Source organism: Suricata suricatta, chromosome 9, assembly GCF_006229205.1.
Source record: "Suricata suricatta isolate VVHF042 chromosome 9, meerkat_22Aug2017_6uvM2_HiC, whole genome shotgun sequence".
Lineage (NCBI taxonomy): Eukaryota > Metazoa > Chordata > Mammalia > Carnivora > Herpestidae > Suricata > Suricata suricatta.
In genome coordinates this window covers 95,772,995-95,787,496 of record NC_043708.1, presented here as the reverse complement: position 1 = coordinate 95,787,496, position 14,502 = coordinate 95,772,995, and the positions used below count along the sequence as shown (strand labels likewise).

The following is a 14,502-nucleotide window of genomic DNA, read 5'->3' as shown; positions in this document are numbered from 1 at the left end:
TTGGTTATGGGCACCACCTCCCACCTTCCCAGATCATGGTCAACTTTCAGTTAGAAGATGTGGAGACTGGCGCTGGACACATTTCCTAACACCTTCATCCTTTTTGTAGATGATCAGTCTCTCGGAAACCTCCTCAAATCCTTAGCCTCCAAGTTGGATAAAAAGCCTCTCGTCCCTAAACCTACTCAAATCAAGAGCAAGGATTTGGGATGGTGGTACAAAGAGATCAAAGAAAATAGAGAAGCCACTTGGAAGCACAAAATCAGAAAATATTTGAGCTGCAAGGGGCTTCAGAAGCCACCTGGCCCAACGACACCCTCTCCAAGGCCCACGGGCTTTACAGCTCCAACTGCTGCTGTGCTCATGAACCTACATCTGGACCAAGAGGCCAAGGTTCTATTTTTTTTTTTTAATATTTTTATTTCTTTTTGAGAGAGAGCATGAGCGTGGGAGGTGTAGGGAGAGAGGGAGACACAGACTCCAAAGCAGGCGCCAGGCTCTGTGACATGGGGCTTGAACTCATAGACCGAGAGATCATGACCTAAGCCCAAGTCAGATGCTTAACTGACTGAGCCACCCAGGCGCCCCCAAGAGGCCAAGGCTCTAGTCTTGGTTCTGCTACTAGCCACATACCCTGTTCAAGTCATTTCTCTGCTGGCCTCAGTTTATTTGTCCATAAAACAAGGAGACTGGAGATCATCTCAATAGTTCCTCCAGTTCCGACATCCTATGATATCAAAACAACAGTCTGGTCTGTCAATAATAATGAAAATGGAAAGACTGGACCATGGAAGAGGTCAGGGCCTTGTAGAAAGAAGATGCCAACTATCTTCGGATCTCCTGTCTGTGAGATGGTGCCTTTCTTTTCTCTGTTTTCTTCTTCCCCTTCTGTTCCTTCCTTTTAACAATAATTTTTAATCTTTTCATTTTAAAGCTCTGTTGTCTGCGCTGGGCCAAGACACTGGACCATAACTAGGAACCAATCAGGGTCCCTGGTTTATAGGTGACCCAGGTGACCCCATGCTAACAGCTGACCTCTGAAGATCAGCCTGGGGTACCAGTGAGGATGGCAGAGCAGAAGGCCGGCAGGGACGAAACACCAGAAAAGCTGTATCGATACCAGCCAGGTCTGATCTCAGGTGAGGTACAGCACTTCCTGGATAGCCGGAAATGAGAATACGTCCAAGCGAGAAGAAGAGGGAGCCTTTCCAAGACCCGCTGATGGCCAGAGGAAGGGAAAAACAAAAGCTCCTGAATAAACCAGACCCAGAGTATTGGCTGGCCTGAGGCTGGGAGAAAACTGGCATGCACTAAGAAGGACCAGGAAAAGGATGAGGCTCAGAGACCCAACCAGAAATGGCCTCCCAGGGGCACCTGGGTGGCTCAATTGGTTAAGCAACTCTTGGTCCTCATGGTTCATGAGATGGAGCCCCAACTCTCGCTCTGTGTCACTTAGAGCCTGCTTGGGATTCTCTCTCTCCCTCTCTTTCTTCTCTCTGCCCCTCCCCAATTTGTGCTCTCTCAAAATACAAACTTAAAAAAAAAAAAAAACAAAGAAAGAATGGCCTCCCAGACAAACCGAAACCCAACGCCCACCCAGGCCCACTGCTGGACGGTGGCCCAGCTACATGGTTGGCACTACTGCCCTACCAGCAGCTATTAAAGAATATTCGGTTCATGAGGAAGTGGATAATCCCAACACGAAAATGTGTGTGCTTATCTGGTAAGTTATTTATACAGAACCAGAAAGGATATGAAATAGCCGTGGAAGCTTTAAGAGGAGGGTAAAAAGATAAAAGCCAAATAAACTTGGAGGAGAGGCAGAAACTATTGTTTACATACTTGGAAACTAAAGCCAAGGGAAGCTGTTTCTGGTGAATGTAACACTTTGTTCTGAACTTTTTTTTTTCAAGTTTATTTGCATATGAGAGAGAGCCCTCAGCTGGAAGGGGAACAATGAGAGTGGTTAATTCCTCGCAAATCAGATGAATCACAAGAGCAATCCTTGTGGGTTGACAGCACACATTTGGAGGATTCCCAAGTCCTTCTCTTCCCTGTCTGGTACTATAAGATATTCTTTGGAATAGACAGAATTTCTTTTACTGAAAAGTAATTTCTGGAAGCACTTGGCTGATTCAGTCGGTTAAGCTTCAGACTCTTGATTTCAGCTTAGGTGATGATCTCACAGTTCTGGAGTTCAAGCCCTGCGTTGGGCTCTGCGCTGACAGTGCGGAGCCTGCTTGGGATTCTCTCTCTCCCTCCCTCTCTCTGCCCCTCCCCAGCTTGTGCCCTCTCTCTCTCTCAAAATAAATAAACCTCAAAAAAAGAAAGAAAAAGAATTTCTAAATTAGGAAAAAGTGCTTAACAGCCTTTGAGAGTTACTTGCCATGAATAAACACAGATTGTCTTTGATTAAGTCTGTCTTCTCCATGCTTGGGTGGAATGTCCTGGAACACTGGGGCTGCAAAAAGCAGGAGCTACTGCGCTATTTTAGGCACTGACATGACCACTGGGGCACCTCTTGAAGCAAGTGACCCCTCTTGCGGGGAGCTCATGATCTGAACCCCCATTTTAAAGATGGCAAAGACAAATGCAGCTCAAAGGTTTAGAGTCTCAGCTCGGAAGCTTCCAAGCAGGGTCTTTACTGTGGCCATGCTTGAAGGAACCTGAATAATGAACTGAGGACAGCCCGTGGCTTCTACAGAGGCACAAGGTCCGCACAGTTCAGCGTGCTCACCCTGTAACAGGGCGCACTGGTCTAACAGGGAGCAGATGAGTACCTGCAGGCTGATGGAGTCCGACGCTAAGGCTGAGTTCACAGCATTGAAACTGTCCAGAGCTGACGACTGTGTCTGGATGTGATTCTCCAGATACTCGTGCTGAGCCTGTGAAACCTGGACAGATGATAAGGTGGTTACACAAAACCATATATACCAGCAACAGTCTTAGGATAGGCCAGAACCTTCTCCTGACAGGAGCCACATCCATTTCAATGATGATGCCAAGTACAGCTTAAAATTGCGATGTCAACATCGGCGAGACCCAAAGAGCAGACAGACAAGACCACTTTTCCTTTGAACAGTGTTTACACGTTCACCCACAGCGCCTCACTAGTCCTCACAACATCGTGCAGCAGCCGGAACACCCTCCTTTATAAGGAGGAAACAGAATCAGAGAAGGTAAGGGATTTGCGCCCCAACAGCTGGGCACAGCTGGAACTGGAGCCCAGGGGCAATACCCTCTCGGGCCACCTTGCTCTTTCTCCTCCCCACAGGAAGAACACATTCGGGGCTCACGCAGGCCTCAAGAGTTGTTGTGTGACTGTTGCTGTGCTGCCTTTGTTGGGCATGTGTGTTGAACATGTTTGGGACTGTTTTACCAGAGAGTTCCACCAGGGGGAGGGGAGCGTTCCAGGTGGGCTCAAGGGTAGAGCCCTGGGTGGTATGTGGGAGCCACAGAAAGCAGTCAGAAGTGAGAGAACAGGAGGTACGCTCGGAGAGTGGGACGCAGAGTGGACATGGCAGACCAGGACCAGGAGCGTGGGGCACGTTCTTGTTCATGGGCGTGTTCACACAGCAGGAATTTAGGAATCTTGTTCTGGCTGCGGAATGTGGGGTGGCCTGGAGGAGGAGGAGGAGACTATAGGCAGAAAGACGGAGCTCCCGTGACGGTTCTCGCAAGAGAAAATGAGGGTGTGCAGGCGATGGTAATGGAAAGCCAGGGGCATCTATTGCAAATCCCATCCCCTGGCTTTAATTACAGTGTTGGTGCATGTCAGTGGATGGCAGGGTGAATTTCTGGACGTAGGTGAGAATTTCACAAGTATCTTCCCACATGCCAGTGAGAATGAGCTGGGTGGGTATGTTGATACATCCCCAGCCCGACCACTGAGGCAGCAGGTCTTGCCTACGCAGATCATGTCACAGCCAAGCCGCACACTAAACCCTAAGGCACGACTATTGTCACTATGCTTCCTTCCTACAGAAACAACTCTCACGGAAAGTATGTCATATATACATGGGCTTTTGTTCCTCAACACTGTGACTTGCAAATTTAAAAAAATGTTTCTTTCTCACAGGCATTAGTTTGTTTAAACCAGAAGAATGTTATTTTTTCTCAAATTTGTGAGTAATACACTCACACAGTTCAAACACTTACAAAGTATCAAAGGTACACACTCAAGTGCACCTATCACTCCTGTCCCATCTGCTCAGGCAGCACCTGGCCACGCTGCTCTTCGATCAGGACAGTTAATGAGGGGCACCGGGGTGGTTCGGTCAGGTAAGCGTCTGACTTCAGCTCAGGTCGTCATCTTGCAGGTCACAGGTTTGAGCCCCCTCATTGGGCTCTCTGCTGTCAGCACAGAGCCCCCTTTGGATCCAGTCTTTCTCTCCACTTGTGCTCTCACACACACACACACACACACACACACACACACACACACAAATAAATATTAAAAAAAAAAATCAGGAGTACCTGGGTGACTCAATCAGTTGAATGTCTAACTTCAGCTTACACCCTGTGAGGTAGAGCCCCGCGGCGGGCTCTGTGCTGACAGCTCAGAGCCTGGAGCCTGCTTTGGATTCTGTGTCTCCCTCCCTCTCTGCCCCTCCCCAACTCATGCACTCTTTCTCAGATCAAAAGTAAATAAACATTTAAAAAACTAGTTTCTTGATTATCCTTCTAGTAACTACTTTTATACCGACAAAACTAGCTAAACACACTTATTTTCCCCTCCTATTTTACATAAGTGGTGGCTCATTGTACATATTTTCTTGTATCTTATTTTTTACCATCTACTCTCGTTGAAATCTTTCCATAACTCTTTTTGAAGAGCTTACTTGCTTTTTTTATTCTCTCCTCTCCCCTCCTCCTCCTCCCCACCTTCTTCTTTTTAAATTCTGCATATTCTATTGTAGAGTTGTAATTTATTTTACTTTCCCCTTCTTCCTGGACGTTTAGGCTTCCAATCTTGTTACTGTTACAAACGATGCTGTGAGAACTACATTCACACATAGGTCATATCACAACGTGAGAGTTTACAGAATACATTGTTAAGAATGGAGCTGCTGAGTCACAGGACATAGGATACGGTAGATACAGCCACCCTGCTGTCCCTCCGAGGACTACGGAAGGACATCCTACCCAGCCATCTGGCTCTTCCTCCACGGCGCTGCTAACCGGGTCTTGTCCTGTGCCTCCAGTGTGCCCATCGCACAGGGAAAAGTTCCATCTCAGGCCAGTTTTCATCTGAACTCCTCACTGGGAGTGGGGTGGAGCGGCCCGTCAGACACTGAAGAGCTCTCCACCTTCCTCTTCCTGGAGGCCATCTGTCACAAATACTTTGCCTATTTTTATGGCTGATGGCCTTTTCTTCTTGACGCCCAGGCACTCTTGAATACTCAGAAATGCAGACTATTATCTAGGAGATGAAGGGCAAATCTAGGTTTGTCCTTGGATTTTGACTGGTGGTTTTGCCAGCATACGCCTTTCATTTTGGCAGAGTCAAAATTACCAAACTTTTTGTGGTTCTGAGATTTCATGACTCAGAGTAATAAAAAAAAAAAAAAAAAAAAAAAAAAAAAAAAAAAAAAAAAAAAAAAAAAAAAAAAAAAAAAAGCCTTCTCCACCCTAAGAGTACAAAAGAATTCAGATATGTTTTCCTCTGGCACTTTTAAGCTTTACCTTCAGTATTTAAATCTTTGATATCCTTGGAATTTATCTAGATATAAGTCTGTCCCAACAGCATTTATTTACTGGTCCATTTTCCTCCCTTTGAGATGAGACCCCAATATATTGGGGTACATTTCTGAGCTTTTGCATGGGTGCTTACTTTTTTATGTGCCAATATGACACTGTTCTAATTTCTGAGGGTCTCTCAGTTTCTTGTAATATTAATAGAGCTAGTCTCCCTCACTGTATTTTTCCCCAGATTTTCCTCAACTGTTCATATTTATTTTCTGTATACTTTGGTATCCCCTAGTCCAGCTGTAATAACACGACATAAAATAATAATCTGTTGGTAGTTTTAGTGGGTTACATTACATTCGTATATTAACCTGAACAATACTGACATCTTACGATGTTGGCGCTTCCTGTCTAAGCACATGGTACATCCTTCCTCTTGTTATAGTCTACTCCTAGATATCTGGTGGTTTTCTGTTGCTCTTATTTCTTCTAACTGGTTGTTTTTTTTTGTATAATGAAATCCATTTGTTTGTATCTATTAATTTTACCCTGCTACCTTACAAAATAGTTTTTTATGGGTTTTTTTTCCCATTGCTTCACCTGAGCTTCCTGAGTATATGATCATATAGTTTGTCAATAGTGACGGCCTTACATCTACCTGAATTTGATTTTACACCTCTGAATTTGTTTCTCTTGTTTCATTCCATTGGCTAGTCTCACAGGTACAATGTTAAATAGTAACAGTGATGGCCGGCTTCCTGGTCTTGTTCCAGACTCTGGTGGGAATGCTTTGAATGCAAAGTCTTATTTTTGCCACAAAAAATATTCCTCAAAATATTAAGTTTAATTATGTGATAAAAGTCTCTCTGTTCATTTACAATAGGATTCCATTCACAAAGAACATCATAAACTCAAATATGTTCAGGCACCAGCCCCTCGGAGGGAGTTAGTTCCAAGGCCCGCCATCCTGCCATACTTCCAAGTCACTGAGACACGGACTTACTGACAGTTCCCGGGTGAGCTGCCGAATCTTCCGTCTCATTTCATCGTAGTCTCCATACATTCGCTTCCTTACTTTTTCCAAAGTGGCTCTCACCTGTAGCCCACAGAGATGCTGGTTAAAGATCAAGCTATAACATTTTTACCTAAAACTGCCAAAACCCTAATTTAGGGGTTTTAAAAAACCCTAATGGGAAGAGGGGCCCACAAAAAGAAAACAAAACAATTTTAAGAACATGACAGTTTGGGAGATTAAGGGAGAAAAATCACTCCTGACATCTAGTTAAAAGCCAGTGGTATTGTCCAAATAATACCAATGATAATAAATATGTACTATGATTATACATGAGTATTAATAAAAATTATATAAATAATAAGCTCTGAAGAAAAAATAGTTTGTTGAAATTCACAAATATCAAACCGCATTCAGGCAAGATTTATCCCTCTTCCTACTCCACATTTTTATAAGTAGAACATTTTTAACAAGTTGTCTCTATAAACAGGAAGCTAAGAGGAATCAAAAATCCAAAAACCAAAAACCAACCTCTAATTTCCTCTCTCTGCTCTGACCACCAAAGAGCAATTAAATATCTGGGATGTACAGCAGGGAATTACGAGCCTAGAAAGCCCATGAAGTTGAACATCAGCTCCTCAGTAATCACCAATAAGGCATGAAATGTAACAAAAGTCAGGGGGCCCCATAACACCTGTTTACACGACCACTGTTTAAATCTGTCTATAGTAGCACTTCTGGAAGAGTAAGGAGAGCCTTACAAATTGGTAAATAAAAACAAAACACGCCGTCCCTGCCTCCTCCCTCCGTCTGCTGCCCCTCTGACAGAGAGCTCAGGGATTCTCCAACAGAAGCCTCTGGGCATCTATGTGGCTCAGTCGGTTAAGTGTCTACCTCTTGGTTTCAGCTCAAGTCATGATCGTGGAATCCAACCCTGCATCAGGCTCTGTGCTGAGCAAGGACAGAGGCTGCTTAAGATTCATTCTCTCTCTCTCTCTCTCTCTCTCTCCCCCCGCCTCTCTCCTCTGCACGCACACTAAGTACATCAAAATTAAAAAAAGAAAAAAGGAAAAGAAGTGTCAAGGGAGCCCCCTCTAGGAAGGCTCCAGAACTTCCAATGCCAGAAGGGCTCAGAGGCAGCAGGTGGTCGGAATAACCAGTGTGCCTGGACAGCACGGGGGGCTCCACCCTGAAGCTGTATTTGCACAGCTAGCACATGGCTTTAAATCAGACCGCATGTTTATTGAGGGTGACTGCATACTGGTCAAGACTTCAGCAGGGGTGCAGGAGAGGGGGGTGAAAGGCAAGAGACCAAGCCTTCCCTAGATGAAGTCTGATAACAAAGTCTACTTTCTTCCTGTTATCTACAAACATTTTAGGAAAATGAGACCCAAAGCACAACTCTTCATCCTGGACAAACAGAATGGCTTTCACTGTGACCCTCGGTTAGCTCTGGTGCTGCTCACCAGTGGGGAGCGGGCAGGCACTGGAGCTGGGTGGCAAATGCTGCAGGAAGCCAACTGGGCCAGTCACTTACGGCATTAGGGAACAAACCACCCCGTAAACACACTTAGGGATGAGCCGGCCAGACATGGATCTGAAGCCAGCTGGAGAAGGTGGGACCTGGAAATTAATTTTTTAATGGAGGCTGGCAATTCAGGTCAGAACCACTCCTGTGACCTAGGCACATGTATTCTCTGGTTCACAACCAGCCTCCACCTGCCATTTTTATCTTGGGCAATTGGCAAGTCTCAGCTCTGTTTAAATGGCTTACTTCTGAAGCACTGCCATGTTATCTGAGGAACATAAATACAGAGGGACTAAGTATTTCCGTGAGAAAAACATTGGAGACCAGGGATGTTCAAGTTGCTCCTATCTAGGAAAATCAGGAATGATCGATTCGGAATGATTAAAAATGATATTTGGGGGTAGGATGACTAGGGATTTGAGTAACACGTGTCCTATGATTTGAGTGTGTATATGGCTTGTTTTATTTCTCTTCATTTCCTCTATTAAGCATTTATTATATTAGTTTTAATCAAGACAAGATTATGTTTTACTCTTTTAATTACACAAATATCCAAATCTTTCAAGACACGTGATAGAAGGTGCCCAAGACAGCCATTATTTTTAGTATCTGAACAGTGACGTTCTTTTAAAAAAAAAATCCACACAAAAGTTTACAACATGACTTTCTATCTTCTCTGCAACCACACCAAATAAAATGGGTTGCACAAAGCTGGCAGGTTTTCACTTTTTTTTTAATGTTTATTTATTTTTGAGAGAGAATGAGAGAGAGTGCGTGCAAGCAAGCTCGAGCAGGGGAGGGGCAAAGAGAGAGGGAGACACAGAATTTAAAGCAGACTCCAGGCTGTGAGCTGTCAGCACACAGCCTGACACAGAGCTCAAACTCACAAACTACAAGATCATGACCTGAGCCGAAGTTAACCAACTGAGCCACTCAGGCCCCCCACAGAGCTGGCAGTTTTGACTTTGGATGACCCTTCCCAACCTGTGTAATCTACATAGGGGAAAACTGAAGCCCAGAAAGAACAAAAGCTTGGCCGGGCCAAACACAGAGGTGGTACCTTTGGGGTACACCACTGCCCCACAGGGCGCTGTTCCTCAAGAGCACTTTCTAGGCCACAGTTTGGTGCTCAGGGCCCATCAGCATCAGAGTAACTCATGTGCTCTCTATTTAATCACACTGATTTGGTCAACAAGGGCACTGGGAGGCCAAACTAACCAAAAAGGACAGGATATGGATAGACGGATGGATGGATGAGTGGGTAGGTGGGTGGATGGAGAGATGAAGGAAAATAAATTTTTAAAATATAGAAAGAAATGCTCCTTAACAACTGTTCTGGATAAATGGCAGAATTATCGATGGTTTTGTTTTTCTTCTTCATACATTTTTGTTTTTTCCAGTCTTTCTTGAAAGAGTGTGTAATTAAGAAGAAATGGAATATTAAACACAAAGAAATGGCATCGATTGGCCTAGGATAAACAGTGTCTACTGCGGTTGCCTTCTCGGCATCTGTTTTGACATAACAGCTTGGTCTGAACCAGCCAGAATCAATCTCATTTCCCTGGCTGGGGGATCCTTCCAGTGATGGGTTTGGGAATGGGCATGTGACCCAGTCCTGGCCAATGAGACATAAGGAGAAGCCTAAAAGAGGGCCTCGGAAAAGAAACCAGAGATAAGAGGCCTCTTTTCTCCCTTCAGACACCGTCATGTTTTCAGATGATGCCAGGAGCCTGAGGCTGAAGGAGGACAGAACCAAGAGAAACTCACAGTAGGCCTGGAGGCTGGACGTACCCTGGCTGGAGCCCACCTACCCCTGGACTTAGCCTGACATGAGACAGATTTCCTTTTTGAGTTGGCTTTTCCATTACTTGCAGCCAAAGCAACCAAATTTACACAGTTTTCTAAACTTATATATTGAGAGTGGAGTGTCCAATGTAATAAGCAAAATCGCTTAAAAGCCTTCATATCATACATGGAAGGGAGTCACTTGGTCTCCTGAGTTCTCCTACTTAGTAACATCCAGAAATTCACTCTGTACCTCACTGCAGAATTACATCTGTACTTTTACCATTACCGTGAAGATATGTAGGACTATTTCTACCCAAAATGGTGATGATAGGAGTTCTTCTGAAATGTCTTTTTACATTCACATCACTGCTTCTGACTCCACCCTCTCACTTGCTACAAAAAGAAGATAAACAAAACAAACAAAAATCCTTAAATGACTCACGTCTTTGATGTAGTTCATCTCTTCTTTCAGCTGGTTGGTGGACCACCCATACACCACCATTTCTTTCTGCTCGTTGGGATCTGATCTCCGCACCACGCCGTAGACCACACCCTGGGGAAGTTTCCTGGTTGGTTCTCCATTGCTTAGATCAGGAGGCTACAAGAAGGTGGAAACGAGAAAAGGACGATGACCATTTAGGTTTTGTGGGAACAGCTGTGACAAGGGTACACCATATATGGCTGTATGGGCTGTGGCAGCGCAGAAGAGCCCAGTGCCAGGGAGAGACGGGGGTGGGGGGACCCTGTCTGCTCGCTGTTCTCCCACTGGCACCGAGCAAGGGCGGAGCCAGCCTTTACCACAGAGGAAGGGGACCTTTCTCAAATTTCTACAGAAATCCTCGCCACTCCCCCAAAAGTGGGGACCTCACCCCAGAGCAGGGCACTTTTCTCATTCTTACAAAGGTGGCAGGCAGAACTGTGTTGTCCCTCATGACAAGATCAAGTGCCTGCACTCTCACCTTCTGGTATCCTGGTAACACTGCTTTTCCCGATCCCAGTTCCTCTGTTTGCCCTCAACCTCATCACTGAATACATCACTTGCAATGCAGGGGGCTAAGACGGCTGAAGAATGTGGGCTGCCCCCTGGCAGCCAAATTATCCCCTGAGGCCAGGACTGACCCCGGAGCCGGCTCTGAGAAAAGGACCCGGGGGTGAGTACTCAACCTGCTGTGACCATTCATGAACTAGTTCTGAAAAGCCAGGCAGAGGCACCATGACTTCATTCCCAAACAATCTCCCTGCTCCTTACTTCACTTGAAGCTATGACTGGGGTTGAATTGAAATGCCAATACCCTTGGGAAGGGGTAACATGTCCAAGTCCGAACACACCTGTAGACAATAAAGGCTCAAGAAATGGGAGAAAGGGAAATTAAGCTCTGTTCAGTCTTTACTACAGGCTGGGTGTGTCCCTTAGCACACTGAAGGTGTGAAGACAACCACCCTGTGATGTGGCGATCTTCCTCTCCACTTTGTAGCTGGGAAAACCAAAGAAAGCTCAGAGAGGTTAAATAACTTGCTGATAGTCACAAATCTAGATTCGAGGCCAATTCTGTGTGACACGGAGTATACTGCCCCATACTAGGCTCTATTAGATGTAGAGGGACAGAGTCAGAGCCCCACAGCACAGAAGGAAGGGCAAGAAAAAACCAGGGACGGCAACTTCACAGACAATCCAGCCCACATCCCATTTCCTCTGGGGCCGACCCTGGCACCTTGACAATCACCAGGCAGAAGCCTGAATTCCATAATGGTGACAGCACTCCCACTGGCTTTTAAACCACCTTTGCATAAATTCCTTCCATGCAACTTGCACAATATTTTTTGCATTCAAAACTGTCATTTGTATTTTAAATTCATTCATTTGTGGCAGGATGAAAACCTTGCAAGCCCATTCATTTAAACTTCATCAAAGAAAAGTCTAGGAAGATACATGGCAAATTATTAATAGTAATGACATTTAAGGAGGGGACGGTGGGATGGAAGGTACTGGGTATCGGGATGACTTTCAATTCTGTCTTTATACCCTTTTGTATTGTTGGTCCATGATGGGAGCTTTTTTCAAAAAACTAACACACAAAACATCCATTGCTTCCACCCTTCCGTACACACTTGGAAATAGATGCGATATGAGGGACTATGATGCTCTGCGTTTACTTCCAGAAAATGATGCCACTTGAGGCCTTTGTGCGTGGGCCCCCCAGGTACTAATTCAACTCCTGAAATGGGTACATAAATTTAGATGAAGAAGCAGTCAAATGGCTCTTGGTAGAGGGAGGAGCTGCGATCCAGGCCTCTGGTTTCCCAGACACAGAATTAGGAAGAGGAAAAGCTCTAATAAAACTCCTCGCCGGACCAGGAAACAAAAGCAAGCAAGTCAGACTCCACCCAATTCCTGAAAAACAAGCTGAGGAGGACAGAAGGCAGAAACGCATTTCTGCAGAGCAAAGGCTTTCCCAGATGGGCCGGCCTTCAGGAAAAGACACAGGCGGCCTCTCGCAGACCGCTCCGCCTCCCTGCCCAGTGCGCAGACAGGACCACCGCTTATGGAGGAAAATACACATGAGGTCATGGACAACACCACGAGGTCTACGAAACTCAAGGACCTAACAGTTACACAGGTGAAAAACATAGTGCAGATCTGTTAAATGAAAACTGGTCATTTCCATATTCTTGTTTTGTTTGTAAAATGTGTGTGTGTGTGTGTGTGTGTGTGTGTGTGTGTGTGTGTGTCAGTAGAAAACATTGAAAAGGATGGAATCCAGACTTTTAATGCCAGTGTCTTCAGTTAAAACGCAATTTCATTTTTTCCTTGACACTTCTTAGCCAAAAAAAGACGGGGGGGGGCATTATTTTTGAATGGATAGCTTTCATTTCAAATTTCAAAAAACTAAAACTAAAAGATAATTACAAAATCAGGGACTACACAGAAGAGCCCAGAGAAGGGCCCGGCACAGGTCAGGAGCAGGGCCATGAAGACGGGCCATTTCCCGGGGAGAGGGTTCCTGAAGCAGTTTAAGCAGAAACTGTACTGTGTCAGGGAAGGGATGTTGTCCAACAAAGCACAGGGGATAAATATTTGTTGTCTGTCTTATTATGCTTATTTTCTTTAATCCTCACAGTAACCCTACCACATAAATATTAGTTCCTCCAAACTGCAACATTCAAGTGCCTGAGTACATCTTCCCATCTCTAAGCTCTTCCCTTGACCACAAAGCCTTCAAAATAACTGAGAGTCCAGAGTGAAAATCAAGTCATGACGCCAAGCGGAGGCCCAGACCTCAGGGGCAGGGAAGCCAACACGGTGGCCCCCAAGACTGGTAGGGGCCACTGGGAAGAGGCTCAGGATGGAGGCTCTTGTCCAGCCTCCTGGGATCCATCTTCCCCTCTGCCCCCTTTCTGTTGCTTTATCAGCCAACCTCTCCTTCTCGCCACAGGGCATCATGTAGGCTATTCCCTCTGCTTGCAGGGCCCACTGCTGGGCTGAAAGGTTTCTCCTTCAAGGACATCTTCAGACTGGTGAGGCCTCTACCCCCTCACCACAGCCACAATGGAGTGACTATTAGTATCGTCATCCATGTAAGGCCTGCTCCCCAACCCACTGGGCCTCCTTTGTCTTCTTTTCTATCATAATCCCTGACATCCCAGTGACAGACACTCAGGGAGTTTCTCTAATATTTGCTGAATAAAGAGGGAGCTTTAGAAGTTGGAAGAGGTTCTGGGGAATTTCCCAGTATATGTAAATATAGTCCAGCTGAAGGGAACATCCTCCGATATGCTCAGATGGAGGGACAGGGAGGTGAGGGGTGCCGCTGCCATCAAGTCTCTATCCAGAGGAGTTGCAAAGGAGCCCAAGACTGCTATCATTGTGACAAATGTCAGTAGGCTTTTGGTGAAAAACTGGAGAACACAGGAAAAAAGAAGAAAAGGAAAGAAAAGAGAAAAGAGCTGGCATATTTGGCACTATGACCATGGCTGGATTTTTTTCCTTTCAGGTCCTTTAAAACATCTCCCTAAAAGATAAATTATTAGTTTAGGCATGACAGCAGCATTGCGATTATATTAAGAGATAGTCTTTATCTTTTAGAGAAGCACGCTTAAATATCTATTATCTGGGATACAGGGTGGAGGAGGCCGACAGGACTAGACAGAGCAGGACTGAGCACGGGTCAAGGGCCTCGGGCTGGGTGAACGGTCAGGGATTCATCACATGATTCCGTTTCTTTCTGCAGATGTTTGAAAGTCTCTGTAACTAAAAATTTTTTTAACTTCTTTATAATGCTGCTTGGTTGATATGAAAATACCAAATTCTCAAAAAAGTCCTAGGCCTAATAACAGCCTCTCAGGTATGAAACAGATGTAGGCAAAATTGCCTTGAAAACCAAAGCCCTAACAAATGCATGAAAAGTCTGTGCCAGAGAAGGGAACAGGTAACAGCCAACTGAAAAGCATCGTGTAACCCCCATGTGAAATGCAGCATGATTAACAG

The 14,502-nt window shown here is 45.3% G+C and overlaps 1 protein-coding gene across 1 annotated transcript in view; it reads right to left on the bottom strand.

The window, feature by feature from the left end:
• The window catches only part of MYZAP (myocardial zonula adherens protein), an 85,740-nt gene that overhangs the window by 53,000 nt on the left and 18,238 nt on the right, over positions 1–14,502 (bottom strand). The window contains exons 3-5 of the mRNA XM_029950344.1: positions 10,459–10,614; positions 6,692–6,784; positions 2,781–2,894 (exon numbers count right to left, since the gene is read on the bottom strand). Coding sequence (XP_029806204.1) covers positions 2,781–2,894; positions 6,692–6,784; positions 10,459–10,614 — 363 coding nt within the window. The remainder of the gene's footprint in view (positions 1–2,780; positions 2,895–6,691; positions 6,785–10,458; positions 10,615–14,502) is intronic.